Source organism: Hydra vulgaris, chromosome 12 (genome assembly GCF_038396675.1).
Source record: "Hydra vulgaris chromosome 12, alternate assembly HydraT2T_AEP".
Classification (NCBI taxonomy): Eukaryota; Metazoa; Cnidaria; class Hydrozoa; order Anthoathecata; family Hydridae; genus Hydra; species Hydra vulgaris.
The window spans coordinates 63844527-63863120 of NC_088931.1; the positions used below are offsets into that span (position 1 = coordinate 63844527).

At 25.7% G+C, this 18594-nt stretch overlaps 1 protein-coding gene across 2 annotated transcripts in view; it reads right to left on the reverse strand.

The window, feature by feature from the left end:
• LOC100206732 (electron transfer flavoprotein-ubiquinone oxidoreductase, mitochondrial) overlaps nucleotides 1-15113 on the reverse strand; it is a 50154-nt gene extending 35041 nt beyond the window's left edge. The window contains exons 1-2 of one of the 2 annotated variants that reach the window (XM_065814080.1): nucleotides 14933-15113; nucleotides 9455-9559 (exon numbers count right to left, since the gene is read on the reverse strand). In XM_065814080.1, coding sequence (XP_065670152.1) covers nucleotides 9455-9559; nucleotides 14933-14990 — 163 coding nt within the window. In that variant the 5' untranslated portion in view covers nucleotides 14991-15113. Of the gene's footprint in view, nucleotides 1-9454; nucleotides 9560-10155; nucleotides 10325-14932 lie in introns of those variants that run through there. The other variant, XM_065814081.1, reaches the window with a different exon arrangement.
• Nucleotides 15114-18594: the final 3481 nt, after the last annotated feature.

Genomic DNA, 18594 nt, shown 5'->3' on the forward strand with positions numbered 1-18594 from the left:
AAATAGTTAAAAATAAAATCGCGATCTGACAATATTCAAGAAGTTTGGAAATATAAAAATCTACTTCATTGAAGTAGTTTCATGAGTGTCATACTAATTCAAACACTTTTTGACGAAAGAATTATGTAACAAATAAAAAAAGATATAAAAAATAAAAAGCTTTTTGTAAGCATCAGCAATTTTCATAATCGCGCTCGTCAACGTTATCTCGAGCGCACATAATCACGCTCGATGAAAACATTCTAATTTTACGAGCGCGATATAACACGCTTGACGATTTTCTTCATCACAAGCCCTGATATATATAGGGTTGATTATATATATATAAATTTATATATACATATATACATATATATATACATATATACATATATATATACATATATATATATATATATATATATATATATATATATATATATATATATATATATATATATATTTATATATATATATATATATATATTTATATATATATATATATAACCCTGATTTGGCTAGAAAATAAACTTTGAGCAAGTATAAGCATGTATGTTTTTTTATAAATTTGTAAAAAAATCAATTTTAAAATAAAAACGTTATTAATTGCTAAGTATTATATTTATGTACTTACATTATGTACATACATTATTATATAAGCTTTTTTATTTTTTATTCTTACTTATTGTATAAACTTAGATTAGTATTTTATTTATACACTTAGTATATAAAAAGGAAAGAAAATTCAAAGATAAATTTGATCACTTTTGTGACGCATTAATGCTCTTGAAATGATTACAATTGAAAAGGATCATGTATTTTTATTGGTACAAAAAGAGAAGGGTAGAAGGGGCTTCATGGTGGGAGAATACAAGAAGCACGCAAACAACAGAAGGAAAATAAGTTAGAACATCGACAAAAAAAAAACATAAAAAAGATAGCAAAATGTTATATGCATTTGTAGAACTAGCATCATCAAGTAGTAGTAGCAGCAGTGAAGAAGATGATGAACTTGCAGATCCAGTCAAAGTCAAAGTAGTACAAATAGAACACTGCAGTGTGAACAAAAGAAAGAAAATTATCATTTTTTTAAGATGTAGCTGCTGCATTTGATCAAGCTCAACTGAGTGATCGAAAAGCAGCAAGAGTTTTAAACAAAACTGGAGGCATGTTAATCAAACCCAGGGCTCGAATTAAGTGTATTGCGATTGCTTTTCTCACCTTCCTGATTAGTTTTTTATAAAAAAAATTATTTTTCGCAATTTATTTTTTTCCCTTCTAATTAGCTTTTTTTTTTTGGTTATTCTTAAAAATTCAGAACAAATGTTATTTTGTGAGTTTTTTTAATTTTTAAATTTTATTATGTAAGATTTTTAAATTTAGTAAGTTTTAATCCATAAAGTAACATCACACTAAATTTATCTTTTAAATATAAGCAATAATTATTTTCGCTTTCTTTTTTTGCTATCTTGTGCGGAGACTTTCTTCAATTGTGAAGCGCTTTTTAATTTTAATCACTTAAAACACTGCAGGCAAACTAACAACTGCTTAATTCTATTTTAAAACTAAAGTTTAATGGGATGTTAATATCAATAAACTTCACACTAAATTTTCAATTTAACTTCACACTAAATTTCAATTTAACTTCACACTAAACTTCAATTTAACTTCACACTAAATTTCACACTAAAGTCAATCATATCAACCATTAAGCTACTAAATTTAACTAATAAATATACTTAACATGCCCAAACATTCATAAACTAAGTTTAGTCATGTTTCTATTTATATTTATGTTACTTACACATAAAAAGCTTTTAACCAGAAATTATTTTAACAAGAAACTTTTGATAGAATGTGAAAAACGCAATATCATTTTTTAAATACTTTCATAATATTTATAGTGATTTCAAGGTATAACATTTTCTAAAAATAGGCAACTAAAATATTTTAGGATTTTATTTAAGACGAAATCTATTTGAACAATAAAAATTTACTATTCTAAAATTCTCTCATTCAAATAATCTTGAATTTAAAAAAAGAATTTTTTAAAAAATTTTGTGAAGAATATGAAACAATTCAAAAAAAGAATTTTAGCCTTAAAGTTTTGAGTATTTTTAACTTTCTTATACAATTACTATAAACTTAATTTAATGAAAACTGTAGTGATGCCCATAATACCAGATTTTCTGAAAACTGAAAAATAGAAACAGAAATAAAAATGAAAGATTTATTAAAAGTATCAAAATCATTTTGCAAAAGCGTTTAAATTCAGAAAAAAGTAATATAAAAATACTTAAGGGTAGGGTTGCCAGAATACCGGCTTTTATGGAGGAGAATACAGCGCCAAACCTATGAAAACAAATCTTTTTACTGCATTCTCCTTCATAAAAGCCGGACATCTGGCAACCCTACTTAAGGGAAAAGTTATAAAAAAAAAAATCTCAAGGGCTTTATTTCAATGATAAAGGAAAGAAAAAAAAGTTAATTGATTGAAAAATTAATTTTCTAACCCAAATTCTTAAAGGGCTTTATTCAAAATTTGAATATTACTCATTCATTATAAACACTTTTTATGGCTATTTTTTAAATGTTGTTCAAATGAAAAATAGTTTCAATGCAATTCAAACAGCTTTTTAGTGATAAAAAAACACTTCATTAATATATTTACTTACTTTAAATTTGATCAAAAAATGGATGCAAATAAGGATTATAGGAGTAAACTATCCACAGTAAAGAAGTGGGAGAGACATTTAATTGCAAGTTGGAGTCTAATTTAAATATGCTTGATGTAATTAGATTATGACGCAGCTTATGTAAAAGATTCAAAAAGCATATAAATCTAACAAAGTTGTTTTCTTCTACCTGGATGAAACCAGGTACAATATCAATAAAAAAGACTCCCTTACATCGCATTTGAGCAGTGCATAACATAAAGAGGCCATTCGAATTCATAGACAAACAACGTAAAGTTCAGCATCAATTCCTGAGCATGTTATTCACAATACTTCAAATGGGCGGAGTTTGCATAAAATGGCCACAAAAGACGCTGAATACTTATGGAAAAAGTTTAACATTGCATATTACTTGGCAAAACGAGAGCGCCCCTTCACAGAGTTTCCTCATTTGATTGCATTAGCGAAAAAAAAATGGAGCCCATAATTTAGGAAATTCTCATGGTACTGACCGCACAGCTGCAATATTTACAGACTACATCATTGCCATAATTAAAAAAAGATAAATTGAATGCTTACAATTTGTAGACTTTACTGCATTCTCATTGACGGGAGCACAGATTCAGCGGTATGTGAACAGGAATTTAACAGAATTTTAACAAAATTTAACAGAATTATAACAAAATTTAACAGAATTAGTCTATATTCTTTATTTAAAAAACAGATGCCCAAAAGTAGAATTTTTGTTTCAAAAGTTGTCAAAGTGTTGCCATGAACTACAAGGATTAGCTGAAGCCTGGGGTAAAATCAACAAAAACTTGCGGAACTCAATGGATTGATCACAAGTACAGAGCAATGAAAATTGCTTTAGAAAATTATGGAGTGTTTATGACACATATTAAATTATTAGCTACAACAGACTCCCATATATCAAAAAGACCAGAGTTAAAAGGATTTTTAAAGCGGTGGAAAAATTTGTCAGTCCCTATTCATCTGTCAATATATCTTGATGTTTTATATCCCCTCAGGCATTTGAGTTGAAGTTTTTAAAGCAATATTTATGATCTGGTAAAAGCGGTAAGGAGAGTTAACAAATTTACTTGACAATGGCTAAGCTGCAAATTCTTCTCGAAAACTCCGTAGACAATTTGCTTGATGACACAAGTGTCATAACCCACTATAGAAAACTGTATAAAGATATAGAAATTATTGATTCAAAATATCGTTATAAAGGTGTTACACTTTCTCAATATGCCAAAGTTAATAGCAAGATTCTTGAGCAGTACAAACTAGTTAATGTAAATATTTCCATAAGTATGAAAATATCTTTTCAATCTCTCCAAAAATCATCATAGTTTGTGCATTTAGTAGCTCTACTTGATGTTTTTGGCCATTAAATGTAAACAATAGTACTTTTGGTGACAAAGCTATCAGTGATGTCACTGATTGTTTTTCAGAACTGTTAATTGGTGATGCTTTGTATAATATACTTCCTGAATGGATAATATTAAAATCATATATGTTTCCAATCATAAGTAACAGTCAAAAAGAATATTATTTGAAAATTTGGGAAATTGTTTTTTCCAAACCAAATTTGGTCAAGAAATGCCGAAATATTTTCAATATATTTGAACTTATTTTAATTTGTCCATTTACAAATATGAAGTTAGAACGGATGTTTTCCTGTAAGAATAAAGTAAAAAATGACTGGAGAATCTGTCTAGGGCAAGATCGTTTGGAATCTCTACTTTTGATAAGTAAAGACGATACCGAAGACAATAAGTGAAGACAATATCGATAATTTGAAGCAGATGCTTCTATGGATGAATGGCATATTGATAAAGTAAGATATTTATCCACAAACTGTCATGATTATCCAGAAAGAAAAAAAAAAGGTTTCTGGAAATTCTAAACATAGATCAAGAGACAGTAACAATTTCAGATTTAGAAAATAGTGTAAGCAAGGAAAAAATTTTTATTTAAGTTGCTAACATTTATAATAGTTAAATATTTTTTAAACTTAGTAAAAGCGTCATTACTTTTCCCCAAAAAAGTAGAAACATTCTATAGCAAACATTAAACGAGTGAATTGAAAACTAAATTATAGATAATTTATATTTTAAAAATATAACCTTTTTTTTTTCAAAAAAAAATAGTCTGAAATTTAAGTATATTTAAGTATATAAGACTTATACTTATAAAAAAAGAATTTGTCGTATTAAACCAAATTATTTTCTTTCGCTTTATTTTATAGCAAAACAATTGAAGGAAAAAATTTAATGAAAAAGTAAACTTAAAAACCCATAGAGTAAAAAAATAAATCATTAATAAGCAATGTCTAAATAGAACGTGGAATCCAATAAGTTTACTCTTGCTTTTTGATTAGATTTTCTTGTTCGGTCTATTGATTGTACATGTTCTTGCAAAAATATGAAATTAAATGTTTCATGAAAATAATGTTTTCCTTGTCAATTCTATTTTAAATTGTTTTTTATAACAGTTATGTTATAATTGTTTAAATATTGTAATGTTTGCGTCTTAACTTTAAGTACCATGTTACAACAATCAAAAAAAATTAATTAAAAAGCAATTACAAAACTTTTAATAATATTATTTAATATTAATATTTTTTTACGATAATATTATTTTAAAGTAATATTTTAAAGATTATTTTAGTAATATCGTATTTTTAATATTTTAAAAACAATTTTTAAAAGTAATAAATACGCTTCCTGCATATTACACTAAAGCAACTCAAGCAGTAAATTATAACAGTAGCTTAAGTTATTATAAACACCCACAAAAGGAGATCATTATGAGATATTATGAACATTTTTTTATTAGAAAAATACTAATTACAAAATAAAGTACAAAAGATACAATCTGTACTAGCTAAACACCCCATATCATTCAGTGAGAAATTGTAGGAGGGGTGTGGACATGTATTTTGAATAAAAATTCAAAAAAAAATTTCACTATTAGATTTTTTAGCATTAATTTCAGCCCTGAAACCCATTTTGAAGTCATGGATGATGCTGTCAAGGTTACTAATTGTGATGAAATCATTTCATTTTGTCATTGTCAACTCTACATGAAACAGCATAGAGACGACTATCAGTAGTTGTTAAAACTCACAATAATTTATCTTCGCGGTACTTCTTGCAGTATTCATTTCATGCAACCAGGAGCACGTTATCGTGCAAGGTGGATGGCTTGTGTAATATATGCAATCAAGATAAGTCTATTTTAAAATCAAATTCATATTCAAATGAGAGCAGGACGGCATCAAACAATATTCTTCATTTGCGGTCATTATTTCCACCTGTTCCTGGTTCACAGCTTTTTTGGTTGTTGCAGCACCAGCTGGAGTTTTCATTTTGTCATCAATTCACTGATGTACCACAAGACACTTGTGGTACATCAGTGAATTGATGAACGTGTATTTTTTGATCCAGATACTTGTTTATCTAAAAAGTAAAACATGATTAAGGCCCTAGATGTTGCAGTACCAGAACTTCCTCCAAAATAAACCATGTTAGATTTCACAAAAGTTAAAGAAAAGTCTTTGGCTAGCTTTGTAACTTTATCAACTCGTCGCTTCTATTAAGTTCTTGGCACTTTAACAGAAACCCAAAAGAGTGGAGCCTTCTAGAGAATTATAAGAGTATCCAACATTTCGTCAAGTCATTGAAAGTGATGAATGATTGTGCAGAGTGGAAGTTGTACCCATACAAAATTTTAATAGCATCCATACAAAGAATAAAGGCCAAAAGCAATTTTTTGCTACCAGTTGTAGCAGACCATCATTAAAAATTTCCAAATGTTCTGAAAAAGACAGTAGCCACAAAACTATAAACAATACGAACTGTCAACACACTTTTGTCAAACTTGACAATATACTACTTTAGCTTAATTTTGGCTTGCGTTTTAGAATCTAAATCTTGTGTTTTTATTAATGTTTAAATTTTAATGTTAAAATAATATTTAAAATTCATTATTCTTTATTGCAAAGTAAATTATATTGATTATATAAATTTAGATATAACAAAATATCATAAAACCCTTATAAAAATAACCTTTAGGAATTTGGGATTTTCAAACATCATGTGGTACCACTTAGAATGACAATGTCAAGCTAAAAACTACATGTTTTCCTAATATAAGGAACAAGATAACTGGGTAAGACTTGGAATTTCTCAATTTTAATTTTGGGGGACCACCCTATTAATGCAGATATATATATATATATATATATATATATATATATATATATATATATATATATATATATATATATATATGTATATACATATATATACATACATATATATATATATATATATATATATAATATATATATATATATATATATATATATATATATATATATATATATACATATGTCTCTGGTAGTACCGCACTCAACTTATTACTCTGTGCAGAGGCCTTGTTTGCCAAGGTTCGTGTTTTGGAGTTATAGAGTTAAGAGAGAGTTACAACCACAATTAAGTAGCCTTTTGTCTGTAGTGGCCTTCTCGGCCTTGGGAAGGTGAATTTACATTAAAAAATATATATATTAGAGATGTGCAGGAACCAGTTTATGCCGAGTCCCCGATTATGGGTACCCGGCAGAAAATACAGAGTTTGGGTACCTGGCAGGGTCCATATTAAAAAGTTGTAATAAAGCTTGTGAGATCTCTAGCGCTGAATTGTTTTTATAAAATAACGCTCGTTAATTTGTGCTAATTAAGTTTGCCTAAACATATTAAGTTTCTTTTTGATGAACAGCTATATTTACACTCAGTCATGGACAGGAAAGGCATGCGATCACACTCCAATCTTGACCACGCATGTAGTTATTTTTTATTAAAAGCTTGGCCACGGCTCTTTAGATAATTAAAAACGCACTGAATAAAATCAACAAAGGAAAAAAATTTTAAACACGCAAAACTATATAAAAAAGAAAGAAATCTTAAAAAAACAGAAATTAAAAATAAAAATTAAAACCTAAAGCTCTTAAAAAAATCTCTTAAAACTAATATAAATCTGAAAAACTAAAACTCTAATAGAAATTTATTTTTTATAATGTTTTGTAATTACGTTAAGGTTGAATAACTCATTACATTGGTTTGACAAGTTTCTAACTGATTTTTTTTATATTAGGAGAATAGCAAATAAATCTTTTTTTCTTTTATCTTTAATATCTAAGTTAAAATATTTATAAGATTATCTTTTATTTATTTATGTAAAAAGAATACCTAAACAAATAAAAAAGTAACAATATAAATAACTATATAAAACATTACAAAAAATTAAAAGATTCTTTTTAAATTCTCCTAATACAGTTATAAACATAACGAACTTTAAAACTTTTATCTTCTCTAATGTTTTTATATAAGGGGAATTCTTTTAAAAAAAAAAAAACTAACATCTAATTATCAACTAAAAAACATCTAATTATCATTTAATAAAAAACTAACTTTATTTAAATGATCAAAAAGTAATTTTTTAAAAAGTTTATTAAAACGCATTTGTTGTCACATTGCTTAAAAAATTAAAAATACAAATTGTTAAAAAAAAATTATATTTATCCTTAAAAAAAAAAACTTTTGAAATAAACAAAAATTATTTTAATATTCTATGATAATTTATTTAACGGTGTTTTAAAACTTTATTTAAAAGCATTTAGCTTAGTGTAAACAATATTTATTAGAAAGTTTACATAGCATTATATATATATATATATATATAAAAAAAAAAAAAAAAATTGTTTTGTTTTCTACTATTAAATTTATTAATTCCTCAAAAAGTTTATTAAAACAATCATTTTTGTTGTTATTTATAAAATTAATTGTACAAATTGTTTTAAAAACATTTACATTCATCGTAAAAAATACAATTTTTAACAATAATTAAAATAAATGCCTTTTATAGTATACAATCTTTAAAAGCAATTTCTTGCTTTATTACCTTATACTCTACTTAGCACATTTTGAAAATGTTTTCAAAAATCTAAAAAGTCATGGTTAAGTTGTCGCAAAAATTAAATAAATGGGTGGTATAGAATAGGAATAGAGTGCAATCATACGTCTTTCCTGTCCACGACTGTTTACACTCAAGGTCACAAATTAAAATTACAAAAACTAATATGTAAACTCGATGTTCGTAAATATTCTTTCTCCCTCAAGTTTGTTAATGCTTGGAATAACTTGCCGTCTGACATCGTTAATGACAAAAACATCAAGAGCTTTAAAATCAAAATTAACTCTATCAACTTCGAAAAATTCTCTCGTGAAAAAATTCTCTCACACAAATAAAAGAAGCTATTAAAATAACTGTATAAATCAGTGTCATTTTTGCAATATATTCTAATTGTTTTTCAAATATATTTTAAAAAAAATATTTTAAGTGAGACACATCTATATTGAATAAATACAGGGCTTTGTAGTTATCAACTCCATAACACTCTTAGACTTATATTAAGAAGTTTATTGAAGTTTAAACTAAAAGCAATCCTGTTAACGATATTATATATATGTAATAAAAAACTGATTGTAAAAATTTTAAAAATAATATATAGATAACACAATGCTAATTTACTTTTCCATCTTGGATCAATATAACAAACAATATTTTGACACAATTTAAAGTACTAATTAAACAAACAGTTACAGTACTTAAGGTTAACTTTTAGCAAAAATTTCTTTTAAGATACCCGGTGCCTGGTACTGCAACAAAATGGCTATTTGGTAAGACAGTCGAATTACTGGGTATATATAGATAACACAATGCTGATTTACCTTTCCATCTTGGATCTGAGTCACGAGATACAATAGTATAATGAGTGGTAATTTTTCTTTCTGTAGAGACATGTCTTGAAAAATATCTCAAATAACTGGAACAGCCTGATAAAATAAATTAAAAATTATATCTTTAAATATACATATATTCAATTCATTAATGACATTATACTAAAATAGCTATCTGAGGGAGATATATATATATATATATGTATATATATATATATATATATATGTATATATATATATATGTATATATATATATATATATATATATATATATATATATATATATGTATATATATATGTATATATATATGTATATATATATATATGTATATATATATGTATATATATATATATATATATATATATATATATATATATATATATATATATATGTACGTATATATATAAATATATATATATATGTGTATATATATATATATATATATATATATATATATATATATATATATATATATATATATATATATATATATATATATATATATATATATATATATATATATATATATATATATATATATATATATATATATATATATATATATATATATATATATATATATATATACAACCCTCAGAATTAGGAAAAATAGGTTGGCAATAATTTGCCAACCTTAATCTTTTAGAGGATGGCATCAGATTGGTAAAAAAATTTGATACAAAGGACTTACCATAAAACATAGAAATGAGCTTGGCAATTTTTTGCCAACCTCAAACACTTTTAGGTTTGTATTTATTTATATTCACATTTAAAGTATTTTTAGTTAGACAAACTGACCATCTTTTAACTTATAAAGCAGTTCAATAATTCAAGACAAAAAGCTAAACTTATCTACCACTAAAAAAATAAAACAATTCTTAAAAAAGGAAACAAAATTGTAATGAATTATTTACAAGTTTAATTAAATAAACTAGAAAATCTAATAATTAAAAAATTTAAATATTTTTTTTAATAAAATTTTTATACAACTTTTGCATTCTTTTTTTTTTAATTCATTGTTCAAAAAAAACATTATCCTTTATAACAATAACAACAATTGAAAGTTTTGATATGAATTTATTCGTGATTTTTATCAGTCCATACAATTAAGAAACTAATTTCCTATGTATGCTAAAACTATAAGAAATTTTGTTAATTTTTTTTCTTACGTTTATTCGTTTATTTTTTTTTACGCCTTTTTGCTTTTAAAAAGTTTTTGCTATATTTGACGTTTTTTCTTAATACTTATATAATAGGAAATCAAGAAAATAAATTATTTATTTGTAAAAAATATTATTTGATTAATAAATTTTGTTAATGATGGAACAAGTTAAATAAGAGAATAACATTTTCTTTAATAAATGTATTTACTGCATTTGATGCATGTCTGAAATTGTATCTTTTATATTGCCATTTTTCAAATGTTAATACAAATTACTAGAGATTTAATTACTAGAAAAATAACAAATTGCTTGGTTTAAAAAAATGTATTTTAAAAACTTAAACAAAAGTTTTAAAATAGGCTCCTAAAAATTTCATTAAAAAAGTTCAGTAATTTAACAATGCACTAGCCCACAATATTTTGCAGCATCGTTTCATTTTTTTACATGAAAAACTTGTTTAAAAAAAGTAATTTTTTTTTACAAATAAATAGCAATTAGTTTTCTTGTTCTCCTGTCCATTGATAAAAACAGTAAAGTTTAGCAAAGACATTTGAAAACAAATTTAAAAATTGTCTGTGTTTCTAACGCAATTTATAAAGTATTTCCTTTATATACTGAATGAAAAAAATTGTTTATTGAAATTTTTTTTTTTTGTTATACTATTATTTACTATTTTCCATAACTTGCATCAATTTAAGTAGTGGAAAATAACAAAGGCTTAAAAAATAAAATAACAAAGAGTAAAATATTTAGGTATTTTGTTTTTATGACAACAATTTTCTTTTTTTATTATTAAATTGTTTTTAGCTTACTTTATTTCGACTTTTTATTTCGTATAGTCTTTCGTTTTTTTCTTTGATTATTGCTGTTTTATTCTCTAGTTTCTTAAAGCTTTGTTTTGCCGCAAATTATTAAAACGCTTACTATATAAAAACGGTCAAGTTGTCTGAAAAAATTACTTTAAGCGTGGATGTACAAGGCCTGCGACCATACGCACTTCTCGGGAAGGCTTGATATAAATATATATAAATACATATATTTATTAGAACTTACATACTTTCATACATACATACAGGTCTTGTTTTAAATAAAAAATGCTTACTGCTTTAGCTTAATGCAATATTTGACGTCATAAAATTATATTTTTATGACGCCAAATATAGCATTTATTAATTAATTGTAATTTTTTTTTTTTTAAAGACATTAAACTACCGCAATAAATAAATAACCACAAACTAGTTCAATTTAACAATTAACTATAAATATATTATGAAAATTAAATATAAATATATTATGAAAAGTAAATATAAATATATTATGAAAAGTTTGTTGTGTTTTCAATTGTTATTCTAATATTAATTTTAATTCAATATTATTTAGTAAAAAACATAAACAAATTTTAAAATTAAAAAATCATTAATTTAAAAAAAAAATAAAAAAATAATGATTTTTTATTTTAAAAATTTTTAGGAGTAAACAAAAAATATTAACATATTGATAAGTAAAACCCTTGTTAATTATTTAAACAGCAATTTTGTTCTGACTAACAAAGAATAATTTAGATTTTTAAGTATTTTTAAAATTTACGTTGCTTAGCATTTTCACTTGCGTTATATTAAAATATAAAAAATGTTTAATTTCTGTTTTGAGCATATTTTTGATACATAGTTAGAATGCGTTTACCAGGAATTTAATGCATTAATGTTTTACGTTGTCGTAAAAATGTTTTACATTTAAACAAATCGCAAAGAAACACAGAGCAATAGAGAAGCATCATTTTTAACAAATCAATTTTTAATTTTGTTAATATCAAAAAAAAAAAATTAAATTAAATATAAAAGTTATAATTATGCAAACTCTTTTGTTAATGAGTCTTAAAACAAAAAACTTTTTAAATACTTCTACGCAATATTTTAACCGTGCAAACTTAAAAAAATACTCAACTAAAACAATATAAGTATATTTAATAATTTGAATTGTATCTGTTTATAATAAACATTTGTAAAAGTTTGTTCATTAAATATTAAGTTCCTTAACTTACAAATCTCAAAAGTATTTTTTATTTATTTTCATATATAATTACAAAACTTTTTTTTTTGTTTGTTAGCAAGTAATTTAATTTAGAGTAATAAAATTAAAAAAAAGGAGAATATATATGAGGTAATCTTTGTTAAGAAAAAATTTTATTTATTGAACAATATTTATTTTTATTTATATACCACCTTGAATAAAATATACTAACATGTTAAAATATTTTAACATGACTTCTGCCATTTATAAACTGTAAGGCAGCTGCCCTTACGGCACTGTTTACGGCATTGGTTTTGGATAAAATTTTATTATGAAGATCACACAAATTACATATGATTTTAATAAAATAAGTCTTTTTATGTGATAGTTTCAATTCGAAAAGCATTGGCAAAGTTCCAGGATTTATAAGTTTTCAAAGTAACTCTTTTGTCCTTCAAAATACAATCCATATTTGAACTTTAGACAATTTGGAGAGAATAGAAATATACTAGGTTTTTATATACTAGTTTATCTTATTTTATATAGAAAAATATATAAGACATGAGTAAATAATAAAAACTGTCATTAAACTAAAACGTGCCTTAACATTAGTTTAACAGAGTCTGTAATGTGCGCATGCATAATGAAACCTCTGTTATATAAATATAATTAGCGTAATATAAGTGTCATCAGCGGATGTTATAGTCTACTCGTGATTTCTTTAATTTTAAAATATAACTTGATTTTTTTTTTTTTTTCAAATTTTATTTTAGGTGCCCCAAGAAGTCCTAACGGTCTTGTCACAGAGCACAGCGGAAGTGCATTTAACCAGGAAGTTCACGCCTCCTTCCTTACCGTGACGCGAAAATTTGTCTAGAGCTCGTTTCGAACCTGGATCTCCTGCTTATAAAGCAAGCGCTCTAACCACTGCGCCACGGCCGCGATTTATGAAAAAAAATTTATTGAATCGCATGCAGAAGAAATTTAACAAATTATCTTTAATCAAAAATTGCGAGTAACAGGTAATTTTTTTTTTCTGTGCTGGCCCCCCTCCCCCTATATATCTTAAAGTTAAAGGTATCCATATACCTTTAACTAATAAGAAAAGCAAAGAGTAATAAGTAATGAAGAAGTAATTTTTAGTACAATAAAAATAAGTTGTTCATATATTGGCACATTTTTTTTAATATCTCGAAAAAATGTCTTAATATTTTTGTTATCAGAGATTACAGAATATAAATGTTTTTTGTAATATAGATTTTTATAGAGTTTTTTACTTAATTTTTATTAAAAACATCTGAAAACAAGATTGACGAACTTTTTTCATGTTGCTAATTATTTAGATTAAAAGTTTAGCATAAAATTATGTTGAATATAATCATTATAAAAAAATAAGAAATACCATTGTGATAAAAAGTTTTAACAACTATTTTTAACTTCTTTTAAACTTTTGTAACAAATATTTTTACATATCGTTATTCAAAAGTTAATGTGGTTTTTTTAAAAATTAATTACTTCTTTTATCTTACCGCTAATTTAAAAGTTAAAAAATGATAACAAGTAGCTTAACCAAAATCGCTTACTGCGTACATAAAAATCACTTAAGACGTAAGTAACACTTTAAAACAAGGCCTGTACATACATACATACATACATACATACATACATACATACATACATACATACATACATAAATAATGCTGGATTTAAAAAGTCAAGCCTCTAAAAATAATTACTCAATTTATTTTATGAGGTTGCTTGAGGCCCTATAAAAATGAGTCCCAAACTTGATTCAAAAACATAATTAAACAAACAAAAAATTAGGGTTGTGAAGTTGCATAGTTTAAACCAATCTAAAATATGGAAAAATATAAATATTTTTCATGTTTCCTAATTTAAGTGGTATGCAAAGTTAAGTAAAACTTAAAAAAAAAAACAGTAAAAAAATTTTTTTCTTTATTTCTATTAAATTTTATATTAAATAAATGCTTCATTCATATTTTTATTCATATATTTCTTTAACCATAGTCGTAAATTGACAATAAAATAGATTAAAGATCAAGAGACACTCAAATAGTTAAAAACTAATCAAAGGACTGACACCTAAAAGCAAACCGAAAAAAGTAACAAGCTAGAAAAACAAACAAAAATAAAAAGATAAATAAGTAAACAAAAGAAAAAGAGTAAAAGGAATAGAGCTGACAACTCCCTATCCACCTAAAAAAACAACCTAATGGAACTAACACATTTAGGCCATCTCAGGCCTTATTTTAAACGATATACTTTTAAACTTACCAGCACATAGTTCTTTCTTTAAAAGCTGTATCATTTCAACTTTTATATTATATAACATTAGAGAATGAGAAGAAACAAAACGATGATAGTAGACATTTGGACTTTGATCGTAATAAAAAAATAATACGTAAAGTTTACGGAGCCGACATCAACAATAATAAACCGTTTCTTCAACAGACCCTAATACCGAGCAGCTTTCGTTCTCTTATTGTTACCTCGTTTATTTTTGTGGGATTTTCAAAAAGAAAACTGAATAATAATTTGGATAATAATATTTTGGATATTAATAATAATAATAATAATAATGGATAATAATAAATTGGAAGACAATGTTAATGAGAATATTAAAAAAATTGTTAATGAGAGAAATAAAAAGATGCTAATACTATGAAACTTTTTAATTGCAAGTAAAACACGTTTGAAATCAACAATTAAAACTGACTTAACAAAAAAAAAGCAAGTTAAATTGCATGTTGTTCGATGTAAAGTTTGACGGCGATTACTTATCAGATAAAAATAATTAGCGATACTTCGTAAGATGTTTTAAAAGCAGTACTTACCATTTACCCAAGTAACGGAGAGGTTAATTTAAATAAAAAGTCATTTCAAGTGTAAAGGTAAACCGTTGAATTATAATGTTACGATAATTATAATATTACGATGAATTTTTTACGATGAATGTATTAAGGTATATTGTTCAACTTGTACAGTTTATGAGTGACGTCATTGCCTTAATTAAAAAAGAAATGATATTTTGACAATGACTATCATTGATGATATCAATGATTTTAGTCATTTTGTTTGTAAATTTGCAAGAATCTAAACAAATTTATTTATTCAAAGCCGGTAAACCAACTCAAAAGTGGTACTACGGTTTCATGAAGAAATATGCGAAAAACATTTGTGAAAGCTTTTATGCTAGAAAGGCTACTAGCAAGCAAGCTGTAAGAGCGCTGTTTTTGCAACCGGCATTTATTGATGAACCATTTTTCACCCAAATTGACGCTGTTTATTGAGAGAATAACTTAAATGAAAAGCCGTTTCATGTGTTTAGCTGTGATGAAAGTGGATTTAATCAAGGTAAAGTCAACATTGTTTGTCGAAAAAAGATTAAAAAATCCAAAATAACTCGCCCTAACAAATGAAAAACAAATGATTTTAACTTGTTGAGATGCTTTTTGAAATTTCCTACTACATAAAGTTATTTACAAAGATTCAAACTCAATGAAAGCTTGGGTTCAAGGTGGAGCTTTTGATGTTTATTATTCTACCAGCAAATTTTGTTTTATTATTTATTTACTTAACCGTTAACATAGTACTTATAAGTTTTGTGTATTAAAGTATATAAAGATAGCAAGGACGATAAAAGGATATAAATTTTTAGATAGATATGAGTCTCACAACAATTTTAAGTTAAAAAATTATCTCAATCGAACAACACATTTTTTTTCTGATTGAGAAAAAAATTGTATTGTTGAAAATAAAATAACAAGAAACCAGGGGCGAGTGACAAAACCCGCCCCTGGTTTCTTGTTATGTTAAAAGACCTAATTGCAAATAAAGGCTTTGTAGCGGAAAACACATGTTGTAGTTTCAAAAATACTAATATATTTCCACTCAACTGTTCAAAAATAACTCCAAATAAAACTGTAATCGAAGAAATTTCTCAAGATGCAACAAATGAAAAAATTGACAATTGCTTTTCTGGAAAGTCAGCCGATTCACAAACTTCACTGAATAATACTATTGGATTACTTTCAAAAAAAAACTCTATGAATAGACTTTCAACAAAAAAAATATTGCTCAAAGAACTGGATAGTATCAATAATGCCGTTAAACAAACATCTTTTGGCATTAATAAATCAGTGTTCACTGTGCTCAGAGATAGATTGAAACCTTTTACCGGTAAAAAAAAAAGGAACAATAATTAAAAGAATAACATGTTATAGCTCGGGACGAAGCTACGCAAGCTGTTAAAAAAAGAAAACTAGATAAAAAAGCAGCTGAAAAAATTCGAGAAAAAAAAAACTAGACTAGAATTTTGACTCACGAAACTTGTAAATATTACACCTTTAATTTACAAAACTTGAAAATGCTATATGTACGGCAAAATACGAGGAAAAAAAGATGCTATTATTACTAAAGAACAAAGATTAAAAAAAAAAAAAAAGCTTTTAAAACGATGTCTACAAATGTCTGCTGCGAGCTGTAATCCCTATCGTCTTTGTTATTCCTGTGAAAACCTACGAAACTACAAGCAGCAAATGGGTTGCATGTGAAAAGTGTTCAAACTAGTTTCCTTGTATTAGTTATAGCGAAACAATTAAACTCGTGTGCAAGGGCTATGAAGAACTTTTGTGAATAATAAGTTTTAATTTTTGTAGCTTGATGTTTTAAATCAATATTTTATGGGTGCTAAAACCTTTTCGTTTTAATTTTTTAAAAATTATCAAATTTGAACAGTGGAGCTAGGGTCACCACCTTTAAATCAATAAAAAATGCGATACTTTTAATGGCGAAGAGTAGTGGTTATAATAATGGAGTGGTTTAAAATAATAATTTTTAGAGAACAAAATTAATAGGTTACTGAACAATGTTTCAGTCCTTAAATTGGTGCTATTTAAAAACAAACCTGTCTAAGAGATAAAAACCTCCATTGTTAAATAGCAAAAAAGCACTACCAGGATCCGATTCGATCAATGGGGGAGCATTCGCTAAGTCTGCAATCCACCTGATACTAATAGCTGAATTTTTTCTGCTAGTTAATAGTGGTTAACTGGCAGAAACAGACAGTGACAGTGAAGGTGAGTTTTTTAAACTGATTTCAAAAAAACAATGGAAGACATAATCTAGTAAATAGATAATGTCCACACTTTACCAACGCAATGTTATACCCTTACATTGAATTATGAAAGTTGAGCTAATATTATGATTTTTATTTAATTAACTCTAAGCTAGAGGTCTACGCTAGCAGAAACTATTTACTAAACTAAACTGAATGCTATTTTTCGGGATTTCATATGTACTTTCGGAATTTGGAACACGTGTCTTTACAAATTAAAAAAGAACGTCGTTTTCATTTTCAATTTACTTGTTATTTTCATTTACAGTTTACTCAGTTAAAGTTCCAGCTTATTTATTTAAAATTAATTAATTTGAAGTTCCAAAATATAGAGGATTTATTCAACTTTAAACGCAATTTTGTTTGGAATTAGGGAAATGTACGTTATTGCACGCACCTATTACAAAAAAGCGTTTTCATTTGGCAAAAAAATGTATTCACTAATATAAAAGTTTAAAGAAGGCAGAAAGAGTATAATAATAAAAATAAAATTGGAATGATAACAATAATTAATAACTTTCATTTACCCGTCTAGATTATTTACTTTCTAGTCGAGAAGGAAATATCGTAATGACAGAGTTAATCGAGACGAGTTCCCTTCGTACCGACGTACTACTCATACGCAGAGAAGGCCAAGGCGGGATTTGAACCTGCAATCCTGCTGTTACGGCTAATGATAACTTTTTTTTTTTTTACAACTTCAATATATTTACACTTTATTATGTTACAACTTTATGAACTTTATGTGCTTCGGCTAACGGTTATAACTTCGTTACAACTTCGAATAACGCGTGCTTATGAATGCACGCTTTTTTCGCGA